This window comes from Aotus nancymaae, unplaced genomic scaffold (genome assembly GCF_030222135.1).
Source record: "Aotus nancymaae isolate 86718 unplaced genomic scaffold, 86718_ANA_hifiasm-v0.15.2.pri h1tg000009l, whole genome shotgun sequence".
NCBI classification, from domain to species: Eukaryota; Metazoa; Chordata; class Mammalia; order Primates; family Aotidae; genus Aotus; species Aotus nancymaae.
In genome coordinates this window covers 3,028,843-3,052,336 of record NW_026988420.1, presented here as the reverse complement: position 1 = coordinate 3,052,336, position 23,494 = coordinate 3,028,843, and the positions used below count along the sequence as shown (strand labels likewise).

The window sequence follows — 23,494 nt, the reverse complement described above, 5'->3', positions numbered from 1 at the left end:
GGCATCTACAAAACATCTGGTAGAACTACTAACTCAGTTTAGCAAGGTCACAGAATCAATATACAAAAATAAATTTATTTGTCTCTATATCACAACAAATAATATGAGGATGAAATTAAGAAAACAATTTTTTTAATATCATAAAAACAAATAATTAAGAACAAATTCAAAAAGTAGAAGACATATACACTGAAAATTACAAAACATTACTGTAATAAGAAGACCTAAATAAATGGAGACATATGCCATGGTCATCAGTTGGAAAGCTCAGTATTTTTTAAGATGACGACTCACTCCAAATTAATTTAGGCATTCAAAGTAATCTCTATCAAAATCCCCTGTAGGCTATTCTATAGAAATCAACAAATTGATCCCAAAATTTATATGAAAAGGCAACAAAACTAGAATAGCCAAATCAAATCTGAAAAAGAAGAACAAAGTTGCAAGACTTATACTACCTGATTTCAAACTTAGTTTACAGCTACAGTAATCAAAGCAATGTGATATTCATATAAAAATAGATAAATCAATATGTTGAACAGAATAGAAAGATCATACATAAACCCATAAATTTGTAGTCATCAGATTTTTTAAACAAAGTTGCCATGGTAATTCATTGAGGAAAAGATCATCTTTTCAACCAGTGATGCTTAAACAACTTGATGTTCCCATGTAAACTATATACATGAACTTAGGGCCTCACCCCACACTATTCACAGATATTAACTCAGAATAGATCATAAACCTAAATGTTAAGCAATAAATTAACATATAAACTTTGTAACAAAAACCTAGAAACACAGGAGAAAATCATTGAACCCTTGTATTAGGCAAAGATATAACACCAAAACAAAATTCATAAAAGAAAAATTGATAAATTGGTTTCATTAAAATTGAAAATTTTTGCTCCTCAAAATACACCATTAAGAAAATGCGAAGTTTAGTCTTCAGACTAAAGATTTGCAAATCATGTGTCTGAAAAAGGACTTGCATCAGAATAGAGAACTCTTATCACTCCATTCAAAAAGACAACCCAAAATGTTGAGCAAAAGATTTGAACAAACATTTCACCAAAGAATATATTATAATAGCAAATAAGCATATGAAAAGTTGCTCAACATTATCAGTGCTTAGAGAAATTCGAACTAAAACCATACTGAGATCCTATCTCTTTCACACACACACACACACACACACACACACACTACAATGTCTCTGATCAGAAAATTGAAAATATCAAATTCTGGTAAAGGTTTAGAGAAAATGGAATCCTCATACATTGCTAGTGAGAATGTAAAAAAAGTACAGTCACTTTGGAAAACAGTTTTTCAGTTACTCAGTAAGTTAAATCCACATCCACTTCTACATATCTACACAGAGAAATGAAAATGAATGTTCAAAGAACATTCAGCATTATTATTTTCCATAACCAAAACCTGGCTATTCTAGTTCAGGATGACATACTGAACATATGTGTTCACCTCGTGTACCTCCTGGGACCCCAATGAAATGACAACATAGAAATACAAAGAGGAGTAAACTCGTGCAACAAAAAAAGCAAGGAAGAGTATCAGTAGACGAGAAATATCAACAAATTTCCAGAGGACAGAAAGCTAATGAACAGCCCAGGTGCAGTGGCTCACGCCTGTAATCCCAGCACTTTGGGAGGCTGAGGCGAGTGGATCACCTGAGGTCAAGAGTAGGAGACCAGCCTGTCCGATATGGTGAAACCCTGTCTCTACTAAAAATACAAAAATTAGCCGGGCGTGGTGGTGTGCACCTGTGGTCCCAGCTACTTGAAAGACTAAGGCAGGAGAATTGCTTGAACCTGGGAGGTGGAGGCTGCAGTGACGTGAGATCGTGCCACTGTACTCCAGCCTGGACAACAGAGCAACACTGTCTCAAATGGAAGGAAGGAGGGAGAGGGAATGAGGGAGGGAGGGAATGTACAGGCAAGCAAAGGAAGCGGAAACCCAGAATGTAATTGTTGGAAGCTCTGTAAGAAGGAGCCAGCCTTCCCTGTGGAGACCTGGAGAATCTCTGAAATGGCAGGTACAGGGGGCAGAAGTGAAAGAGAAAGAGAAAAAACAGTGGGGGCCGGGCGCAGTGGCTCACGCCTGTAATCCCAGTACTTTGGGAGGCCGAGGTGGGCGGATCACGAAGTCAAGAGGTTGAGACCATCCTGGCCAACATGGTGAAACCCCGTCTCTACTAAAATACAAAAGAATTAGCTGGGCATGGTGGCGCATGCCTGTAATCCAAGCTACTCAGGAGGCTGAGGCAGGAGAATTGCTTGAACCCGGGAGGCGGAGGTTGCAGCGAGCGGAGGTCGCGCCACTGCACTCCAGCCTAGCACCTGGTGTCAGAGTGAGACTCTGTCTCAAAAAAAAAAAAAAAAAAACCGTGGGAATGATGGAATACGTACACCACTATGCCACAGCCCTGCCGGTCACCCCTCCCCTTCCCAGCCTTCCGGAGATCTGGAGGGCCATCATTGCCACTGTTACCAAAGATAAAGAATGAAGAAATTTCACACATTTACCTAGGAAGACGTAAGCCTTCTGTGGTAGATACTTTATTACAGAGTACTCTGTCCACCCCCAGGTGCCCCACACAGTGCTTCTCAAAGCATCTGTGGTAAAGGACTAGCTCTTGTGTTAAAATTTTGAATCCATTGCAGAAGATTGCTTTTTAAAAATACAATAAAAATAAATTACTAGGAAAATAAAATTTAAAAAGCAAAGATACACAAAATACAAGCCCAAATGTTTTATCAGACTCAAGAGATAAAAGATTATATTTCAATCAATATTATCAGAACAAATTTAAAATAGAAAAAAAGACAAGAATTACGAAAACGGTACATACTTATTGAAAGTGTGCATATGGGCAATTAGACAATCGTTACATTAAAATATTTGTGTTATTCTACAATTGTAATTAATCAAAAGATTATGAAAGGAATTGTAATTTACCATATTGAAAACCTGTAAGTTTTGAATAAACAGCAAGTATAAAACTATAGACAGTTTTCACTGTAAAAAAAAAAGCCTGATTCTTGTTTTTTAATTAATCTATATTAGATTGTTGACAATGCTATTCACAGAAGATAATGCATGTCTAAACTGTTTCTGTGTACTTTTTCCCTTGTTTTTGGAGATACAATTCAATGCCATAAAATTATCATTTTAAAGTGTACAGTTGGCTGGGCATGTTGGCGCATGCCTGTAATCCCAGTACTTTGGGATGCTGAGGTGGATGGATCACTTGAGGTCAGGAGTTCTAGACCAGCCTGGCCAATATGGTGAAACCCTGTCTCTACTAAAAATACAAAATTAGCTGGGCAGGTGGCACATGCCTATAATCCCAGCTACTCGGGAGGCTGAGGCAGAGAATTGCTTGAACCCAGGAGGCGAAGGCTGCAGTGACAGAGCTCATGCCACTTCACTTCAGCCTGAGCAACGAGAAAAATTCCATCTCAAAAAAAAATTAAAGTGTACAATTCAAGTGTTTCTCAGTATATCATATTTACAAGGTGTGCAACCAAAAACACTATCTAATTCCAGGACGTTTTCATCACCTCAGATGGAGATCCCATACTCATGGGGAGCCATTGCCCAGTCTCCCTCCCCTCAGCCCCGAACCTGAGTTTAATCTACTTTCTTTCTCTGTCTCCCAGGCTAGGGTGCAGTGGCACGGTCTCAGCTCATTGCAACCTCTACTTCCTGGGTTCAAGTGATTCTCTTACCTCAGCCTCCTGAGTAGCTGGGACTACAGGCACATGTGGCCACACCTAACCAATTTGTTGTATTTTAGTAGAGATGGGATTTAACCAGGTTGACCAGGCTGGTCTCAAACTTCTGAGCTCAGGCAATCCACCCACCTCGGCCTCCCAAAGTGCTAGGATTACAGGCATGAGCCACCACGCCCAGCCACTTTGGGCTCTTTTTAAATTTAGCAGTTTTTTTGTGTGTGTTTTGTTGTTTCTTTCAAGATACAAGGTCTCGCTCTATTGCCCAGGCTATAACATAGCAGTGCAATTATAGCTCACTGTAACCTCAAACTCAGGCTCAAATGATTTTCCCAACTTAGCCTCCAGAGTAGCAAACACTACACTATCAATTTTTAAAACCCATTGTGAGTTAATGTTTTAACACAGTGTGAGGTAGGGGTCCAAATTTATTCTTTTACCTTTGGATATTCAGTTGTTCCACCCATTTGTAGAAAAGACTACTTTCCCTCATTGAGTGGTCTTCACACCCCTATCAAAAGTCAATTGGCTAGCCAGGTGCAGTGGCTCATGCCAGTAATCTCAGCACTTTGGGAGGCCAAAGTGAGCAGATCACCTGAGGTCCAGAGTTTGAGACTAGCCTAGCCAAGATGATAAACCCCGTATCTACTAAAAATACAAAAAAATCAGCCGGGTGTGATGGTGGGCACCTATAATCCCAGCTACTCTGGAGGCTGAGGCAGGAGAATTGCTTGAACCCAGGAGGCGGAGGTTGCAGTGAGCCGAGATCACACCATTACACTCCAGCCTGGGAAACAAGGGTGAAACTCTGTCTCAAAACAAAAAACAAACAAACAAAACAGCCGATTGGCTATACAAGCATGGGTTTATTTCTAAACACACGATTCGATTTCATTGTTCTACATGTTTATCCTTATTTCAGTACTATCTGTTGATTACTGTAGTTTTGTAGCAAGTTTAGAAATAGGAAAGTGTAAATCCACCAAATTTATTCTTTATCCAGATTATTTTGCCTATTCTAAATCTTGGCCTTTTTGTAGATTTTAGGATCTGCCTGCCAATTTCTGAAAAAAAAAACAGCAAAAGAGATTTTGATAGTGATTACATTGAAACTGTAATCAATTTGGTGAGTATTTCCATCTTAACAATTTTAAGTATTTCAATCCATGAACATGGATGTTTTTACATTTATTTAGGACTGTTGTAATTTAACAATATTTTGTAGTTTTCAATGAACAAGTCCTACACTTCTTTTGTTAAAATTATTCCTAAGTATTTTATTTCTTTTGATTTTATAATAAATAGAATTATTTTCTTGACTTTATTTTTGGGCTGTTCATTGCTAACGCATAATGCAATTGATTTGTAATTTTTGGTATTATATCCTACATATTTGCTGAACTCACTCATTAGCTGTTATATGGATTCTTTAGGTTTTCTCTATGTCATCAGCAAATACAGATAGTTTACATTTACAACTTATGTAGTCTGCAAATATAGATAGTTTACAGTTTTCTTTCCACTGTGGACGCCTTTTATTTTCTTGCCTAATTGCCCCAAATAGAACTTCCAGTACAGTGTTTTGTTTCAGTCTTTCACTGTTAAGTATGATGTCAAGTGTGGATTTTTCACAGATGCCCTTCGTCAGGAAGAGAACATTCCTTTCCATCCCCAGATTGTTGAGTATTTTTCATCATGAAACGGTGTGATTTTTGTCAAGTGCTTTTCCTGAGTCAATTGAGGTGATCATATAGGGTTCTTTTTCTTCATTATATTAGTGTAGTATATAGCGTTGATTGATTTTGTTTGTTGAAGCACCATTGCATTCTGGAGATAAATCCTATCTGGTCATAATGTATAATGCTTTTATATACTGCTGGGTTTGGTTTGCTGCTATTTTGTTAAAGATTTTCACATCTGTACTCATAAAAGATACTATAGTTTTCTTTTCTTGTGTTATATTTACCTAGTTTGGATATCAAGATAATACTGGCCTCATAGAATGAGTTAAAAAGTGTTTTTCCTCCTGTCCTATTTTTAATTCTTCTTTAAACATTTGGTAGACTTCACTAGTGAAGCCATCTGGGGCTCAGATTTTCTTTGGGAAGTTTTCCGATTACTTATTTAATCCTTTTAGTTACTCTAGGTCTACTCAGATTTTCTATTTCTTATTGAGTCAACCTTTGTAGTTTGTGTATTTCTAGGAATTTGTCCATTTATCCTAGGTATCTGATTTTTTTAGCATTCAGTTATTCATAGTATTGCCTTATAATCCTTTTTATTTCTGTGAGGTTTATAGGAAAGTCCCCTCATTCATTTCTGATTTTAGTAATTTGAGTCTTCTCTCTTTTTTCTTGGCGAATCTAGATAAAGTTTGTCCATTTTGTTCCTCTTTCAAACAACCAACTTTTTATTCTGTTTAGTTTCTGTACTTCATTTCTCTTCTGCATTTTGTTAATTTCTGCTCTTTATTATTTCCTTCCTTCTGCTTGCTTTGGCTTTAGTTTACTTTTCTTTTCCCCATGTCTTAAGGTTGAATGTTAGGTTATTAATTTAAGATCTTTCTTTTCTTTTTTCTTTTTTTTTTTTTTGACCAAGTTTCACTTTTGTTGCCCAGGCTAGAGTGCAATGGTACGATCTTGGCTCACTGAAACCTCTGCCTCCCCGGTTCAAGTGATTTTCCTGCCTCGAGCCCCTCAAGTAGCTGGGATTACAGGCATGCGCCACCACGCCCAGCTAATTTTGTATTTTTAAAAAAGACAGGGTTTCTCCATGTTGGTCAGGTTGGTCTCGAGCTCCTAACCATAGGCGATCCACTCACCTCAGTTTCCCAAAGTGCTGGGATTACAGGCGTGAGCTACCATGCCTGGCCCTCTTTTTTCAAATGTACACATTTGCAACTGTGCATTTCCCTTCTATGCGCTGCTTTAACTGTATGCCATACATTTTGAATACATTGTGTTTTTATTTTCATTCATCCCAAATTATGCTTTATTTTGATTTCTTGCTTTACTGTATATTTAAAGTGTGTTGACATATTTGTAAATTTCCTAAATTTCTTTCAGTTGTTGATCTTTAGTTTCATTCCACTATTGTCAGAGAACATATACTGCATGTTTTCAACTCTTTTGTGTTATTGAGACTTGTTTTATGCTGTAAAATATCATCTCTACTAGAGACTGTTCCAAAGTACTTAAGAAGAGTTTGTATTTTTCTGTTGTAGGATAGCTATATAGATGTCTATGAGGTTTAGTTTACTTATAGTGTTTTTCAAGTTTTCTGTTTCCTTGCTGATATACTGTCTAGTTGTTCTATTAACTATGGAAAGTAGGGTATTGATATATCCAACTATTATTGTTACCTAAGAAAAGAGCTCCAAAATACATGAAGAAAAACTGACAGACTTGAAGAAGTCTCTTCTCTTAGGTACATGTATGCATATAATTATTGGTGAATATTATTCTTGGTGCATATTATTCTTGGTGAATTAACCATTTTTTAATTATAAAATGGCCTTTTTTTAGTAATAATTTTTGTTTTAAAATCTATCTCACCACATATCAGTTATAGTAACTCCATCTCTCTTTTTATTATTGTTTGCATAGTGTATTTTTTTATGTTCTTGACCATTCAATCTATTTATGTCCTTGAATCTAAAGTATGTTTTTTGTAGACAGTGTATAGTTGGTTCATTTAAAAAAATATTTCTAGCTTGTAGACAGCTGCTATAAAAAAAATTAAATAAAATCTTTTTTCCAATCTCTGCTTTTTGATTAGAGTATGTACTCGATTTACATTTAATGTAATTAATGATAAATGAGGAGTAACATCTGCCATTTTACTGTTTTCTACCTTTTTATGCCTTTTGTTTCTACATTTCTCCATTACTACCTTCCTTTGTGTAAAATACATATTTTCTGATACAGTATTTTAATTCTCTCATTTCTTTTACTATATTTTTGAGTTTTCTTTCCTAGTGGTTACCCTGGGAATTACCACTAATAACTTACTTCATACAAGACAAGTCCCTTTTTGTCTTTGGCTGTCAACAGTTTGATTATAATGTAACTCAGTGTGGATCTCTCTATCATACTTGGAGTTTATTGTTCTTTTTAAATGTGTATGTTAGTGTTTTTCATCAAATTTGGGGAGTTTGGGCCATTATTTCATTAAGTAGTCTTTCTGAAACTTTCTCTCACCTCTCCTTCTGGGATTCCGTTATGCATATGTTGATATACTTAATAGTGTCTCCCAAATTTCTAGTCATTCTTTTCTGCCTGTTTTTTCTTTCTGTTCCTCAGACTGGATAATCTCAATTGACCTGTCTTCAAGTTTGTTGATTATTTTTATCCTGCCTGATTAAATGTGCTACTGGGTGCCTCTGGTTTATTTTTCAGTTCAATTATTCTAGCTTTCAACTCCAGAATTACTATTTTTTAAATAATTTTGACCCATTTTTATTCTATATTTGGCAAAACACAGTTATCATTGGATATGGTTTGGCTCTGCGTCCAGACCCAAATCACATCTCGAATTGTAATCCCCACATGTCAAGGAAGGCATCTGGTGGGAGCTAATTGGATCTTGTGGCGGTTCTCCCCATGCTGTTCTCATGATAATGAGGGAGTCCTCAAGAGATCTGATGGTTTTATAAGTGTGTAACGGTTCCTCCATTTCTCTCTCTCTTGCTCTCTGTCCTTCCGCCCCATGAAGAAGGTACCTGCTTCCCCTTCTGCCATGATTGTAAGTTTCCTGAGGCCTCCCCAGTCATGAGGAACTGTGAGTCAATAAAACCTCCTTTGTTTATAAATTACCCAGTCTCAGGTACTATCTTTCTAGCACTGTGAAAACGAACTAATCCATCATTCTTTGCTTCAGCTCTTCAGACAGTTTCCTTTAACTTTTTGAACATAGTTTAAATAGCTAATTTTCATCTCTGTATAGTAAGCACAATATTTGGGCCTCTTAGGACCAGGTTCTGTTGGTTGCTTTCCATGTGTGTCTATGGGACATAATTTGATGTTTCTTTACATGTCTCATAATTTTATATTGAAAATTTGACATTTAAAATAATATAATATTTCAAGTCTAAAATCATATTCTTCCCTGCCCAATTTTTTTATTGCTGCTTGCTGTTAAATGTTGTTTTTATTTATTTCATGACTTTTCTGAACTAATTCTATAAAATAAGTGGGTTTTTTTTGAGACAGACAGAGTCCCTCTATCACCCAGGCTAGAGTGCAGTGGCATGATCTTGGCTCACTGCAACCTCTGCCTCTGGAGTTCAAGTGTTTCTCCTTCCTCAGTCTCCCCGAGTAGCTAGGACTACAGGCGTGTGCCACCATGCCAAGCTAATTTTTTGTATTTTTAGTAGAGACAGGGTTTCACCACGTTAGCCAGAATGGTCTTGATCTCCTAACCTTGTGATCCACCCACCTTGGGCTCCCAAAGGGCTGGGATTATAGGCGTGAGCCACCATGCCCAGCCATGTACTGTTTATTATATATGGTCATGGGAGTATCAATTAGCTTAGTGATTGGACATCTAATGACCGAACAGAGATTTCCTTAAATGCTGGGACCAATAAACCTCTAAATCTTTGTTATGGGTTACTATATATATGTTGGATCATACCTGTAACACTCAGCCAGGCAGTTCACAATGCTGTTTTAGCCCTTACTTTCTGCTTGTGCAGAACTTCAAGGTCACCAAGAAATGAGAGCTTAGGCCTTCTCAGGTCTTTCTTCAGAATGCTCACAGGCCTACATATGCCCTTGACCTTCCAGATTCTCAGGAACATGTCAGAGCATTTTGAAGCTCCTGTGGACACCTTATTCCTCAGCTTTTCCCTTTAATCTTTTTGGTTAGTCTATTGTTTGCACTATCATCCATCTCATGCAGCCTCACAGTTAAAAGACTTGCTTAAAATTATTTTCAAATACCTCCTAACCCCTGGGAGAGACTATTTACACTTGGCAAGTTCAAGCCACATCAAGTAAAGATGTACTTTTTCAGTGGAGACTTCTAAGGATAGAGACAAATAATGTCAGCTCTTTGGGACTGAGGCTTTGAAAGAACACCAGCTCTGTTCTGATCCCTCAACACTGGAATGCAGTTGTTATTTTTCTAGGCTATTGCTGAGCTAAAGAGCGGGAGACAGGCCTAGGGTAAGTTAAAATGTCATAAAGATTACAGTTCTTACCAAGATTCAGCTATGTTTCTTGAATAAATGCTCCCTGGATGACTGAAAGTCTTTGGTTAATGCCGAGAGAGTTGGAAAAAATGGATTCTTCTTTTCTTTGCCAGTTTTTTTATTGCTCTCATGAAGAAACAAAATTTTGGATGTTCTTAATCTGCCGTTTTTACTGATGTCACCTGTTTTAATGTTTTGTTTTTATTACCTACACCGTACAAAACTAGCCTCACAGGATTATGTTGATAAGGTGGAAGAAGACATTTTTAAAATGTTTTATTGAGCTCAGAATACTCATTTTTAACTTTCATTCAGAGTAATGTAAGTGATACTATATTTCTAAATTCATCTTCTACTATTCATTAGTAGCCAGGTTCAATAATTTAGTCTTAAATTACAGTTCCATTTAAATTATCTTTTGATGAAAGGAATGGATTCTGGATCTATGAATTTCTTGTACATTGTCTTCTCCTGATAGAAAACAAAAATTCACAATCTTTTTTAAATTTAAAGATGTTTGGTGATACATTTTAACGGTGCAATATCAATATCCTCACCAACTCTGTTGTCAGTAAATTATGGAGCATATCACAGTAACTTACAGGAACTCTGTTCTTTCAAGCATCCGGGTTTCATTTTGTGCTTTAATTTTGTGTGGCATTGGAAAACATGTTGCCTTCCTTCCCTGCAGAGGAGTGTGAACACCAAAAATTTGAGACAGGTCTAAGTTAATTTAGAAAGTTTATTTTGCCAGGGTTGAGGATGTGCCCACGTGCGTCAGGAAGTCCTGATAACATGTGCCCAAGGTGGTCAGGGCATAACTTGGTTTTGTACATTTAGGGATACATGAGACATGAGTCGATATGTAAGAAGTATATTATTTCCACCCAGAAAGGTGGAGACAGCTCAAAGCAAGCCTCACTCCCCTCCTACCCGCTCTTCCCCCTCTTCCCCCGCACTGGGGGCTTTCAGGTCACAGGTAGGTGAGAGACAGATGGTTGCATTCTTTTGAGTTTATGATAAGTCTTTTCAAAGAAGGCAATCAGAATATGCATCTATCTCTGTGAGCAAAGGGTGACTTGAAGAGAACGGGAGGCAGGTTTACTCTGAGTGGTTCCCAGCTTGAAAGGACCCAAGGTATTTTCCTTTCACATTTCCTCCTTTTCTTTTTAAAAATCTTTTGGAGAAACCATTTTACAAGAAAAAGAATCTCTGGTCTCAGGTTTCATCTGATTTCTCGTGGCTAGGATGGTTTATTCCTAGATGAGTAGGTCTGGAAAACTCATTTTTAGCAGGTTGGGAAGTCTCCTGTCCTGTGAAGAGAAAATAGAGGGGAGGAAGGGAGGAAAACAAAAACAAAAGAACAATCCAGGCCGGGAGTGGCGGCTCACGCCTGTAATTCCAGCATTTTGGGAGTCGGAGGCAGGCAGATTGCCTGTCAGGAGTTGGACACCAGCCTGTCCAACATGGCGAAACCCCATCTCTACTAAAAATACAAAATTTAGGGTGGTGGCAGACACCTGTAATCTCAGCTACTTGGGAGGTTGAGGCAGGATACTTGCTTGAACCTGAGAGGTGGAGGTTGCAGTGAGTCAAGATTGCGCCACTGCACTCCAGCCTCGGTGACAAGAGTGAAACTCCATCTCAAAAAAAGAAAAAAAGAAAATGATGGCTTATATATGTAAACAGGTTACCATTATTTTCTTCCAAAATTTAAGTTGTCTGGATTCAGTTCACAGAATTTAAAAACACACACACACATACAACTTAGTTTTCAGTGACTCCAAATTAGGAAAATGAAAAAAAAAAAGGGAAAAAAATGAAAATATTATTTTGAAGACTTGCAGCCAAAAAAAATTAGAATTCGCTCCAAGCTGTAGAAAATAATGAAAATTGAAAAAAAAAATTAGGTAAGGCTAGAATCTAACAACAGGTGTACAATCATTTTGAAACAATTTCTCTTTCTCTCCAGTTTCTCATTTTACTAAAGACAAATCATGGGAGGGCTTGTTTGCTTATACTTGGCCTAAATATTTGTATGCAGTGCAGCAAGAATAATTATTATTTTTATATAGGCTTTTAAATTGGCTTTGATGGAATTTTGTTCCATAAGAGGAATCTCAGATAAGACTTCTCAGTCAGGCACAGTGGCTCATCCCTGTAATCCCAGCACTTTGGGAGGCCGAGGCGGGTGGATCACGAGGTCAGGAGTTCGAGACCAGCCTGGCCAAGATGGTGAAATCCCACCACTAAAACTACAAAAAAATAGCCAGGTGTGGTTGGCAGATGCCTGTAATCTCAGCTACTCAGGAGGCTAAGGCAGGAGACTCGTTTGAACCCACGAGGTGGAGGTTACAGTGAGCCTAGATAGCACCATTGCACTTTAGCCTGGCTAAAGTGACAGAGCAAGTCTGTCTCAAAAAAAAAACAAAAAACAAAAAAAAACCTGTCAGTAGCCCGAAAGAAAAGTTTTAAGACTCTGAAAAACAAAACAAAGGATCAGCAAACATATTAAGAAAAAAGTCAGGAGTGGCGTGGTGGCTCACGCCTGTAATCCCAGCATTTTGGGAAGCTGAGGCGGGTGGATCACCTGAGGTCAGGAGTTCAAGACGAGCTTGGCCAACATGGCGAAACCTGTTTCTACTAAAAATACCAAAATTAGCCGGGCATGGTGGCCTATGCCCATAATCCCAGCTACTCCAGAGGTTGAGGCAGGAGAATCACTTGAACCCAGGAGGCGGAGATTGAAGTAAGCAGAAATCACGCCATTGCACTCCAGCCTAGGCAGCAAGAGTGAAACTCTGTCTCAAAAAAGAAAAAAAAAAGGAAAAGAAAAAAGAAAGTAAACAGAGCAAGTGACCTTGAAGAGAAGAAAAAAAAAAACAAAAACAGAAAGAAAAAGAGAAATATTCAGAAGATAATTTTTTTTTCGAGACCAAGTCTCTCTCTGATGCCCAGGCTGGAGTGCAGTGGTGTGATCTCCACTCACTGCAACCTCCACCTTCCACATTCAAGCGATTTCCATGCCTCAGCCTCTTGAGTAGCTGAAATTACAGGTGCTCACCACCACGCCTGGCTAATTTTTATATTTTTAATAGAGACCGGGTTTCACCATGTTGGCCAGGCTGGTTTTGAACTCCTAACCTCAGATGATCTGCCCACCTTGGCCTCCTAAAGTGCCAGGATTACAGGTGTGAGCCATTGCACCCAGCCCCACAGAAGAGAATTCTTTATTATTATTATCATTATACTTTAAGTTCTGGGGTACATGTGCAGATCTTGCAGGATTGTTACATAGGTATACATATGCCATGGTGGTTTGCCGCATCCATCCCCCTGTCATCTACACTAGGTATATCTCCTAATGTTATCCTTCCCCAATCCCCCCACCCCCTGCTATCTCTCCCCTAGCTCCCTCACTCTCCAACAAGCCCCTGTGTATGATGTTCCCCTCCCTGTGTCCATGTGTTCTCATTATTCAACTTTCACTTATGAGTGAGAATATGTGGTGTTTGGTTTTCTGTTCTTGTATCAGTTTGCTGAGAATGTTAGTTTCCAGCTTCATCCATGTCCTGACGAACTCACCCTTTTTTATGGCTACATAGTATTCCATGGTGTATATGTGCCACATTTTCTTTATCCAGTCTATCTTTGATGGGCATTTGGGTTGGTTCCAAGTATTTGCTATTGTGAACAGTGCTGCAATGAATATACTTGTGTATGTGTCTTTATAATAGAACAATTTATAATCCTTTGAGTTTTATAATGGGATTGCTGGGTCAAATGGTATTTCTGTTTTTAGATCCTTGAGGAATCGCCACACTGTCTTCCACAATGGTTAAACCAATTTACACTCCCATCAACTGTGTAAAAATGTGCCTATTAAGAGAATTCTTTTAAAGAAAATTGAATTGAGTCATTAGAGATGACAAAGGAGAATTTAAATAATTTATCTGATTCAAGTAATTTTTTATTTAAAACATGAAAACCAGGACAGAATGTCTTGAAAAGAGATCAGAGAACACAAAAAAGTATTTGGAAATGAAAAGTATGATTGCTTTCCCCCAAAAAAATCTTTCAAAAGAAATTATTTTGAAATTGATAAAAATAACTTATACAGGTGAAAAAGTAAAGACTGAGTGAGATGGGAAAATATTTATAAAAAACTACAAGACAGAAGTAATCCGGGATATCTAATATTAGACCAGCAGGAGTTTTTAAAAGAGAGAGGAGAGAAATGAAGAAAGGAAAATCATTTGTGTGTCTGTGATTTTTAAAAAATAATTTTTGAAAAACTTTTCTCAGAATAAAAATATTATGTCTTCAGATTGAATTCCAAGCAGGATAAAATAAAGAGGCCTGCAATGCATCTTTGTGAAATTTCAGAATAGTAACTAACAATAAATAGAAGATCCTAAAAATCTTCCAAAGGCAAAAAGCAGCCCAGTAGCTGAGACTACAGCAGATTTTTCTAGTAGGTCTCATCAGCAGCACAAAAATGTTGAAAAACATTGAAGCAGTATTTCCAATTCAGAGGGAAAAACAATTTTCAAAGTTCAATAATAGGTGTAGACAAACAATAAATGATGAAAGAGAAAATAATACATTTGATGTGATACTGGAAGTTCACAGCTTTCATACCTCCTCCCCTCCCCGGGAGTTTACTGGAGGTTATATACTCCAGTCAAAGAAGACGGAGACCAAGAAAGGACACTTTTGGGAGATTAGCATGGGCTCCAGGAACCCAGTGAACAGAAGACTCAGGCTGAGGGCTTGTGCATTCAGCCCAGGGAAAATCCACTTAAATACAGAACAATTAAGGACTCTGGGGAAGAAGGACTTCACACAGTAGTGTGATTGGAAGGCAGATAAATTTTAGGGCACAATGAAAGTTGCTAAGTTTTTTTTTAATCCTTTTTCAATAGGAAGGATAAAAAAAAAACAATCATCTAAAACTAGGGGGAAACATCATCTAAAACAAGGCATAAAGAAGTAGCTCACGTGTGACCCTTACCTTACATATTATATGACGTGGAGCATTTGATGAAGGATGCGGAAGGGAGCCTGCTTAACTCTGAAGTGAGCAACGTGGGCTTGAGAGCACGGTGGCAGATGCACAGGACACTGAGGGAAGGAAATGGCATCCTGGCATGGTCCCGGCTCTGCACTGGGCAATGTAGACAAAATCATAAAGACTGCTTGCTCTTAGTTTTCCTACTTTTAGACTCAACCTACAGCCATGTAAGACTTAATTGTAGTTGTAGAATAAAAGATAAAATATTATTGGCTTTTGTAACAACAAAGTCCTAACAATGATTCACAGTTATTCCGTGAATAAGGGTAAGGGAAAAGAGGGAGGAATGTAAGGGATTTTATATGGAGTGAGGGAGGCAAAAGACATTGACAGAAGCTGATGGAACAACACACACATACACACACACACACACACACACATAGGAGTATATTGCTTAAAATGACAAAAATAGCCATCATTGGCCAGGCGTGGTGGCTCACACCTATAATCCCAGCACTTTGGGAGGCTGAGGTGGGCAGATCACTTGAGGCCAGGAGTTCGAGACCAGCCTGGCCAACGTGGTAAAACCCCGTCTCTACTAAAAGTACAAAAATTAGCTGGGAGTGGTGGCACATGCTGTAGTCCCAGCTACTAGGGAGGCTGAGGCAGGAGAATCACTTGAACCTCAGAGGCAGAGGTTGCAGTGAACTGAGATTGCACCGCTGCATCCCAGCCTGGGCAACAGAGCAAGACTCCGTCTCAAAAAAAAAAAATGAATGAATAACCAACATAGGAATTTAAAAAATAATATATAATTACCAAAAATTGGGGAAAATGGAGATAGGGAAAGGCAGTTCTATAAGTGAGAAAAATCTTTATCTTTCATATCAGAAGTTCAGTGAAGATTGTCTGAAATTGATTGGTTCTTTTGATTTTATGAAATGTCTACAATAGGCAAATCTATAAAACCAACAAGGAAATGAGGAATTGCTGGAGTTGGGACCGTAGAGTGGGATCGCTGCAAGTGGCTCAGAGGGATCTTCTGACGTGATAGGAATGTTTTAAAATTGGGTTGTGGGGATGCTTGTACAACTCTGTAAAATTCATTACATACACACTTAAGTGAATTTTATGATATGTACATTACCCATCAACAAAGCTACGTTAAAAAAAGAACTGATTTTTAAAAGGGTCAAAGAAGAGATGTGAAAATATATTATGTAGAGTTCTGTAGGCAACAGGAATAAAAACAGATATGTTTTCCAGGACGATCTAGGAGCTATGAGACAGGGTGAGGAAGTGTGAAGTGGAGGCAGTTGTTTAATCAGATCTGTTTTCCTATACTATTTTGATTTTGTTAATCAATGCATGTATTATCTCAGTTCATCATTAGAGATTTTTAAAACTTTAGATTCCTTGATGCAGAAAAGAATGTTTCTTGTTTTTAATCTCTTAGAATTTAAATATGAGTAATGATGGCATGTGGGTTAATGAGCAGAATTTATTTTTCTCCTAAAGACCAAGGCCAAGGGGCAAACTCTCTTACAAGCCACCGCTCGTAACTTGATGGGGGCAAGAGCTCAAATGGGCATTGCCAAAAGTCCATGCCACTCCCAAAATAGAATGGAGGCAAGGAGACTGAGCAACTGGTCTTGCCGGGAATGACATTTGGTGCAGCTGTGTTAAGCGGTTGCCATGGATTAATACAGCAAACATAAATAATCTCAGGGAAGCAAGTGCCCGAGAAAAACGAGATGACACAGGAAGTCGCTAATGTTATCAGCTGTCTTCGTCTGTTTATGTAAGAACACTGCCAAAGTAACCATCTCTATGCCCGGGTTTTGAGCTGCACGACACAACCTTTTTACCCTGAGCTGAGAGTGATAGGTGGCCAGTGAGAGGCCATCACTGTGGAAAACACATATTAGGACTTTTTGAGATATGAAGTAATGCGGTAGATCAAGAGGACTTTAGACTACAAGCTGATGACCTTTCAGTTGGTTTAAAGAGCTTGGGGACTTTTCAGTGTAATTTTGCTGGGTGACTAACCCAAAGCTTTCACACCTGCATTCCCTTTCTTTCTTTCCTTTTTTTCGAGACAGAGTGTTGCTCTGTTGCCCAGGCTGGAGTGCAGTGTCGCAATCTGGGCTCACTGCAACCTCTGTCTCCCAGGTTCAAGTGATTCTTCTGCCTCTCAGCCTCCCAGTAGCTGGGATTACAGGCCCCTGCCGCCACACCTCGCTAATTTTTTTTTTTTTGTATTTTTTTTTTGTATTTTTAGTAGAGACGGGTTTTCACCATGTTGGCCAGGCTGGTCTTAAACTCCTGACTTCAGGTGATCTGCTCACCTTGGCCTCCCAAAGTTCTGGGATTACAGGTGTGAACCACTGCACCCAGCCTGCATTTTCTTTCAAATAAAGTGCTATGTGAATGGTGGTAATAAACCAGTAAGAGTGATTTCATGCAGCCCAGCAGATAACATGGTTTGTGCAGTTTTTTCTTTTTTTTGAGACAGAGTATTGCTGTGTCACCTAGCCTGGAGTACAGTGGCATGATGTCGGCTCACTACAACCTCCACCTCCTGGGTTCAAGCAATTCTCCTGTCTCAGCCTCCAGAGTAGCTAGGATTACAGGTGCCCGCCACCACGCCCAGCTCATTTTTTGTATTTTAGTAGAGACGGGGCTTCACCATGTTGGCAGGCTGGTCTTGAACTCTTGACCTCAGGTGATCCGCCTGCCTCGGCCTCCCAAAGTGCTTGGATTACAGGCGTGAGCCACTGCACCCAGCTCATTTTTTCTGTACATGAGGAAATGAGAAAGGCTGTTCCTGCCTTTCCATCAATTCCATTGGACCAATATTTCCCATGTTAATGTGAAACCAGACCTCTCACGGGTTAGCCTGTTGCTGGAGTGACTGCACTCACTCACTCCACTTGCTCCGGGATTCCTCTCATTACCTGAATGTGCACATGGGGCCCAGCAGGCACTGCGGGCAAGGTTGAGGGGCACTTGTTATCTGCACACCTCCCAGCTGGGTCCTGCTCAGGGAGGAGTGGCCAAGAACCTTGTTGACAGCCACAGCCTGGCAAGATTCATGCCACAGACAGCGAGGTGCCCGAATCCCTTCCTTCTAATTCCCCAGGCATGGGGTTAGTAGACAAAGCCAGTGAGACTGATAAGAAAAGCAAGATGTAAAAGCCAGGAGAGAGCACCACGTTGTCCCCTGAAACAAAAATGGAAGCGATTTAATAAGTTTGTTATTTACTGTCACGTGATGTTACAACTAATCGAAGCGGGACAAAAATGGTCAGAGCCTTTTCACAAAGCCAGTACTTTTGTAGTGAGATTTTTAAGACATTACCCTATCAGTGAGAGAGAGAGCCACAGTCAGACAAACATTATAAGACAATAAGCTAAATATAAAATAAAAAATGCAGATGTAAAATTATATTTGCAAGTCTTCCTTTTGCTGTCAATAGTTGGTAATTGGTTGTAACCACCCAGATGGGAGTCAGCTACATACATCTGTAAGTACCACTTCCAGTTTCAGTGGCCTATCAAGTTTCATCTTGGTATGCGGGCCCCTGCTCGGGTCAGTTCATGGGACCCTTTCTGCCAGTCCCTTACCCGGCTGCGGAGGTCTGATATGATGGCTGTGAGGTCAATGTTCTTCCGCTCATAGCCCTGCAGTTGGTCTTGGCACTCAGCCAGCTTCGCCTCCATCATCTTCAGGATGCCAGGGAGCTGCTGCAGGTCAGCCAGCTGGGACTGGAACTGCCTTCGTGCCGCCTCAATCTCTTTGTTCATCTCATCTTTAAGGATCTTGTTCTCTTTGTCACAGCATTCTAGCTGGGCAGCTACTTCATCAGCCTCCAATTTGGTCTTCATCACCTGACTCTTATAGTTGTCAATCATCCCCTCGCAGTTCTTCACTGAGGCCTTCAGCTGCTGGACCTCAAGGTGTGACTGGTTGAGCTTGTCCTCCGTTGGGGCAAAGCTGGCCTTCAGCCTGTCATTCTCCAGCTTGAATGCAGAATACTTGGCAGTCTGACGGTGTAGTCTCTCCACCAGGCTATCCCGGTCTTCCCGCATCTTCTCCTCCAAGGTTTGTTGTTGGTTTACAAGATCTGTTACCCGGTCACTCAGGACAATAATTTCCAGCTCGAGGTCTCCCTTGTCTTTTATGACTTGGTTGTAGCGGCTCCTCCAGGACTCCAGAGTGGATAAAGCTTCAGCAACATAAAGATCCTCGTCGGCGAGTTGTACGTGCAGCTGCTCGGCGTACTCCTTGCTCTTCTCAGCTCGCTCCTTCTGGGCTCGGATGGCCTTCTCCAAGCTCTCTTTGTCTCGGTCTCCCTTCTGCTTCAACTCCTTCAGCTGCTCCGTGATGGTCCTCACTTCTGCCCTGTGCTGATTCCCGCTGTGCTCCAGATTCTTGATCTGCATGCACAGACGACTGTTCTCAGCCTCTTTGGAACGAAGCTGTGCCTGCAAATGCCCACGCATGGACTCCATGGATTTAGAAAGCTCAGAGGCTGTCTTTGCTTGAGCCTTCTCACGTTCTTTTTTTTTTTTTTTTCTTTTTCTTTTTTTGAGACGGAGTTTCGCTCTTGTTACCCAGGCTGGAGTGCAATGGCGCGATCTCGGCTCACCGCAACCTCCGCCTCCTGGGTTCAGGCAATTCTCCTGCCTCAGCCTCCTGAGTAGCTGGGATTACAGGCACGCGCCACCATGCCCAGCTAATTTTTGTATTTTTAGTAGAGACGGGGTTTCACCATGTTGACCAGGATGGTCTCGATCTCTTGACCTCGTGATCCACCCGTCTCGGCCTCCCAAAGTGCTGGGATTATAGGCGTGAACCACCGCGGCCGGCCTCACATTCTATTTCCTGAAGGAGCTCTTCCACCTCCTTGTCCTTGTCTTGCAGCAGCAACAGCAGACGCGCTGTCTCAGAGTCTGCCTCCGCCGGCCGTTTCAATAGTGCTCCTTGTTGCTCCATTAGTCTTTCAGAATCCTCCTGGCAGTGCTGTTCCCTCAGGAGGTCTCGGAGGGTGCGGTTGGTCTCTTCAAATGTGCTCAGCTTCTGCAGGAGAAGTTCCTTCTGCCTCGTCAGGGTGTTGATGTCCGTGCAGGTCATTTGTTTCTCCGTTTTCAGCTTCCCGATGGTATCCTTCAAGGCCGTGACCTGCTTGGCAGCTGCAGCCCCATCCATTTCAGCCTCTACCAGCTTGGACATGAAGCGCTCCTTCTCCTGTTGTAGGTGTTTCTTCTGAAGTATGGTGAAGTCCTTCTCCTCCATCATGCGCTCGATGTCGTGCCTCAGCACCGTGTTCTCGTGCTCAGTCTCAGCCAGTTCGTGGGCCACCTCCTCCAGCTCTTCCTTCCGCTCCTCCAGGAACCTTTTGGCCATCTGGCATCCTGCCAGAAAGAATTTCTTAGGCAAAATTCCTAAACATTTCTCAATGTGTCAAAATGTACATACTTGCTTACAATATATTGGAAAAATGAGAATTTCCTTCACTTCTGGTGTTGCGAAAAGTTCTTGATAGATATCTCATGGAGACCAGATTCCACGAGCATTTCCTGTGGCCTTACTGCAGACAGCAGATCACTGCAGCCTCCATTCAGGCGAACGCTTAGTAGCTGAGAGTGTGCACGTGCCGGCTTAAGTATAGTGAGGGTGGGGATGCTAGACTTGCCACTTCCTAGCTGTGGGATGTTACTCGAGGCCTTTAAACTTTTGTCAGAAACTCAAGCCCTCAAGCCTTCATCTCTTCCATCTCTGCACCTCACAGGAACGCCATGAGCTTAAATGAGAGCATACGTCTAAGAACACAGCCCAGTGCCAAAATATGGTTAAAAATGGGTATGATGATTTTTCCTGTTTTGTAATTGAAGGCACGGAGGCCAAGAGAAGTGAGGTGGCTCCAGGTCACAAAGCCTGGGGTCACAAAGCTGGGATCTGAAGGCAGGCTGTCAACAGTAAGATTGTTATACTCGGTAAATGAGTTAATTCATGGAACGCTCTTAGGAAAGCCTTGGTTACGAGAAAGCTCTCAACAGAGATTTGCTCTTTTATTATGACTCCATTCGCTTTCACACTATTCAAGCCTTTTCCTTTATTTCGCTTTAAGAATGAGGGCTTGGTGTATGTGTCCGCATAGTCTATAAGGCTGTACATTTTGAACTTACTCCATTTCTATGACCTTGTAACCCAGGCTTTGGGGAAAGCTGTCTTCTCCAGCGGATGTGAAATAGAGATGGCAGTGACAGTAACATAGATATAAAAATAACTCTTCCAAGTGGATCCATTCACTGGCGAAGGAATACATCTAAATCCTTGCAAGCCTCTTGGGCAGTCTGGTTGCTCACTAAATGTTTTTATTTAATGAAACTTGATGGTGATTTTTAAATTTCAGAGTCGTCTCATTCTTTTAGGGTTATGTATCCCATAATAAAGGAGAGGTAATGTATGGACTTAAAAAAAAAAAAACAGAATGAAAGCCTGATTTATAAAGTAAACACTGATGGCAAGGTTTACATAAATGGAGCAATCTCTCTTAAATTAAAGGAGAGATTATGGTGGAATTAGGTATGAGGGGTGGAGAATCCCTTTCCTCTGTTACACCATGGCAGATACAAATGATGCTGTTCCCTGCTGTTTTTTGAGGTGCCATAAGGAGCAAACCAGCAATCTGTCAGTGGGTACGTTGGTCAGTTCCATGGGGGCAACCTAGGTTTTATCCCCCCAGCTTCCGAAGTCACTAAGCTCAGGGCTGTGAGTCGGTTTCCTCATCTGTGAGATGGAGATAATGAGAGTGCCAAGCTTTTAAGTCTGTATGGGGATTAAGTGAGATAAATGCAAGAGAGTGTGAGAAAAGGACCTAGACAAGGCATGCATTCTACCTATTGACTATTGGTAGTATCCACCCTCTTTATTAAAGCACCCTAACAACAAAGCTATTGCACTGAGAGGCATAAAAGCCAACTTGAAAGAGATGGCAGGAACATCAATATTCCAGTGGCAGGAGGCAGCCTCTTTGCTCACACTGACTGCCAGGCACCCATGAAATAGCTGCTTCCAATCAAGTTGAAGCAAAACTCCAGCTCTGGTAGCTCCCTTTCCTTAGAACTAAAATGTGGAACACAGCTGGGCATGACGACTCCTGCCTGTAATCCCAGCACTTTGTGTGGCCAAGGGGGAAAATTGTTTGAGGCCAGGAGTTCGGGATCAGCCTGGACAATGTAGCAAGACCCCCCCATCTCTATTTTTTAAAATCTTTAAAAAATTTAGCCAGGCGTGGTGGCACAGATCTGTAGTCATAGCTACTCAGGAGGCTGATGTGGGAGGATTGCTTGAGCCCAAGAGGTGGAGGCTGCAGTGAGCTGAGATTGCACCACTGCACTCCAACCTGGGTGACAGAGTGAGATCCTCTTTCAAAATAGATAGATAAATAAAATAAAATGTGGGGCATACAGCTATAAACTTTCTAAACACTGAGCATGTTACATTAAAATAGGAATTATATTTTTGAAGCTACTTTTAAAAATACTTGTATTCTTAGAAAAAGACCATTTAATGCAGTTCAAATGAAATATCAGAAACTATTTCATGAAGAAACCATCAGAATTGAAGAATGGTATTCGAGTATGATATGATTCCTAATAGTCATTGTTTGCTGGGGTTATTTTTTTTTTTAGAATCCTATTTTTATTTAACATTGTCCTTCAACCGGTTCTGAAACTGAATTATAAAAGAAAGCCAGTTATGAGGCAGAGAAGCAGGACTGTGGTTGTAGGGGGGAGATCCCATAAGTGCTGACGCAGGAGCAAAAGGCCTGAGCCTATTTCCATATAAATAATGAAGAAGAAAGGAATTAGAAATATAAATGTAGTGGTTATTAGTGATTCATATGTGATCTTGGTTATTCATAGGTGATCTTAATTCTTTTACTAATGCTTATTAGGTCGGAAGTGGGAACCTGGGGTGACACTGTGAAATGAATGACACTAAGGCAAGATGCTCTAAGCCCTCTGTCACGCCCGCATAAGGGCTGCTGGAGGGCGCCTCGGCTGTGCGGCAGTGCCAGCGCTGTGAAGGCGCCCGCTGTTTAGCCGAGACATCTCCTTCCTGGGGAAGTTAGGAGAAAACTTCGCCTCTTCAAGCTCTTGTGATGAGGCCTGATGGCTGTCAGCAAAGCCCACAGACATCGGGGGCTTAACTGTCTCTATGTGATGCTGTGCTTCAGCGGTCACGTTCCATGTCTGCTCTCATGCTCTGCTTCTGCACCTGGTTCCCTTTGTCTTAGGAAAGATAATCAGTAATAGTAATATAAATCTTAATGTTGTAGTTCTTTCTTGATAAGTATGGAAAAAGTGTTGATGCTTATGCTCCTTACCTCACTTTGGGTACCAGAAATTCCTGAGCCCCTACCTGAATGACAGGTGATGTACTTGACCCTGTCACTGCCACGCCCTGTCTACCCTGCCCCCAGTCACCGACCACCAAGGCCACGCCCTACCTACCCTGCCCCCA

At 40.6% G+C, this 23,494-nt stretch overlaps 1 protein-coding gene across 1 annotated transcript; it reads right to left on the bottom strand.

The window, feature by feature from the left end:
* Nucleotides 1-18,522: 18,522 nt before the first annotated feature.
* Nucleotides 18,523-20,367, bottom strand: LOC105710279 (outer dense fiber protein 2-like). The gene is made up of 2 exons (XM_064373457.1): nt 19,832-20,367; nt 18,523-19,512 (listed from the first exon to the last, which is right to left on the bottom strand). The coding sequence occupies exons 1-2, from the start codon at nt 20,258-20,260 to the stop codon at nt 18,523-18,525; spliced, it is 1,419 nt and encodes a 472-aa protein (XP_064229527.1). The 5' UTR covers nt 20,261-20,367.
* Nucleotides 20,368-23,494: the final 3,127 nt, after the last annotated feature.

Excerpts from the sequence above, each read along its gene's own strand:
- LOC105710279 (XM_064373457.1), bottom strand. The coding sequence starts at position 20,260 with ATGATGGAGGAGAAGGACTTCACCATACTTCAGAAGAAACACCTACAA. Across the intron at positions 19,513-19,831 it reads TTCAGGAAATAGAATGTGAG|AAGGCTCAAGCAAAGACAGC; the intron begins GCCGGCCGCGGT and ends AAAGAACGTGAG.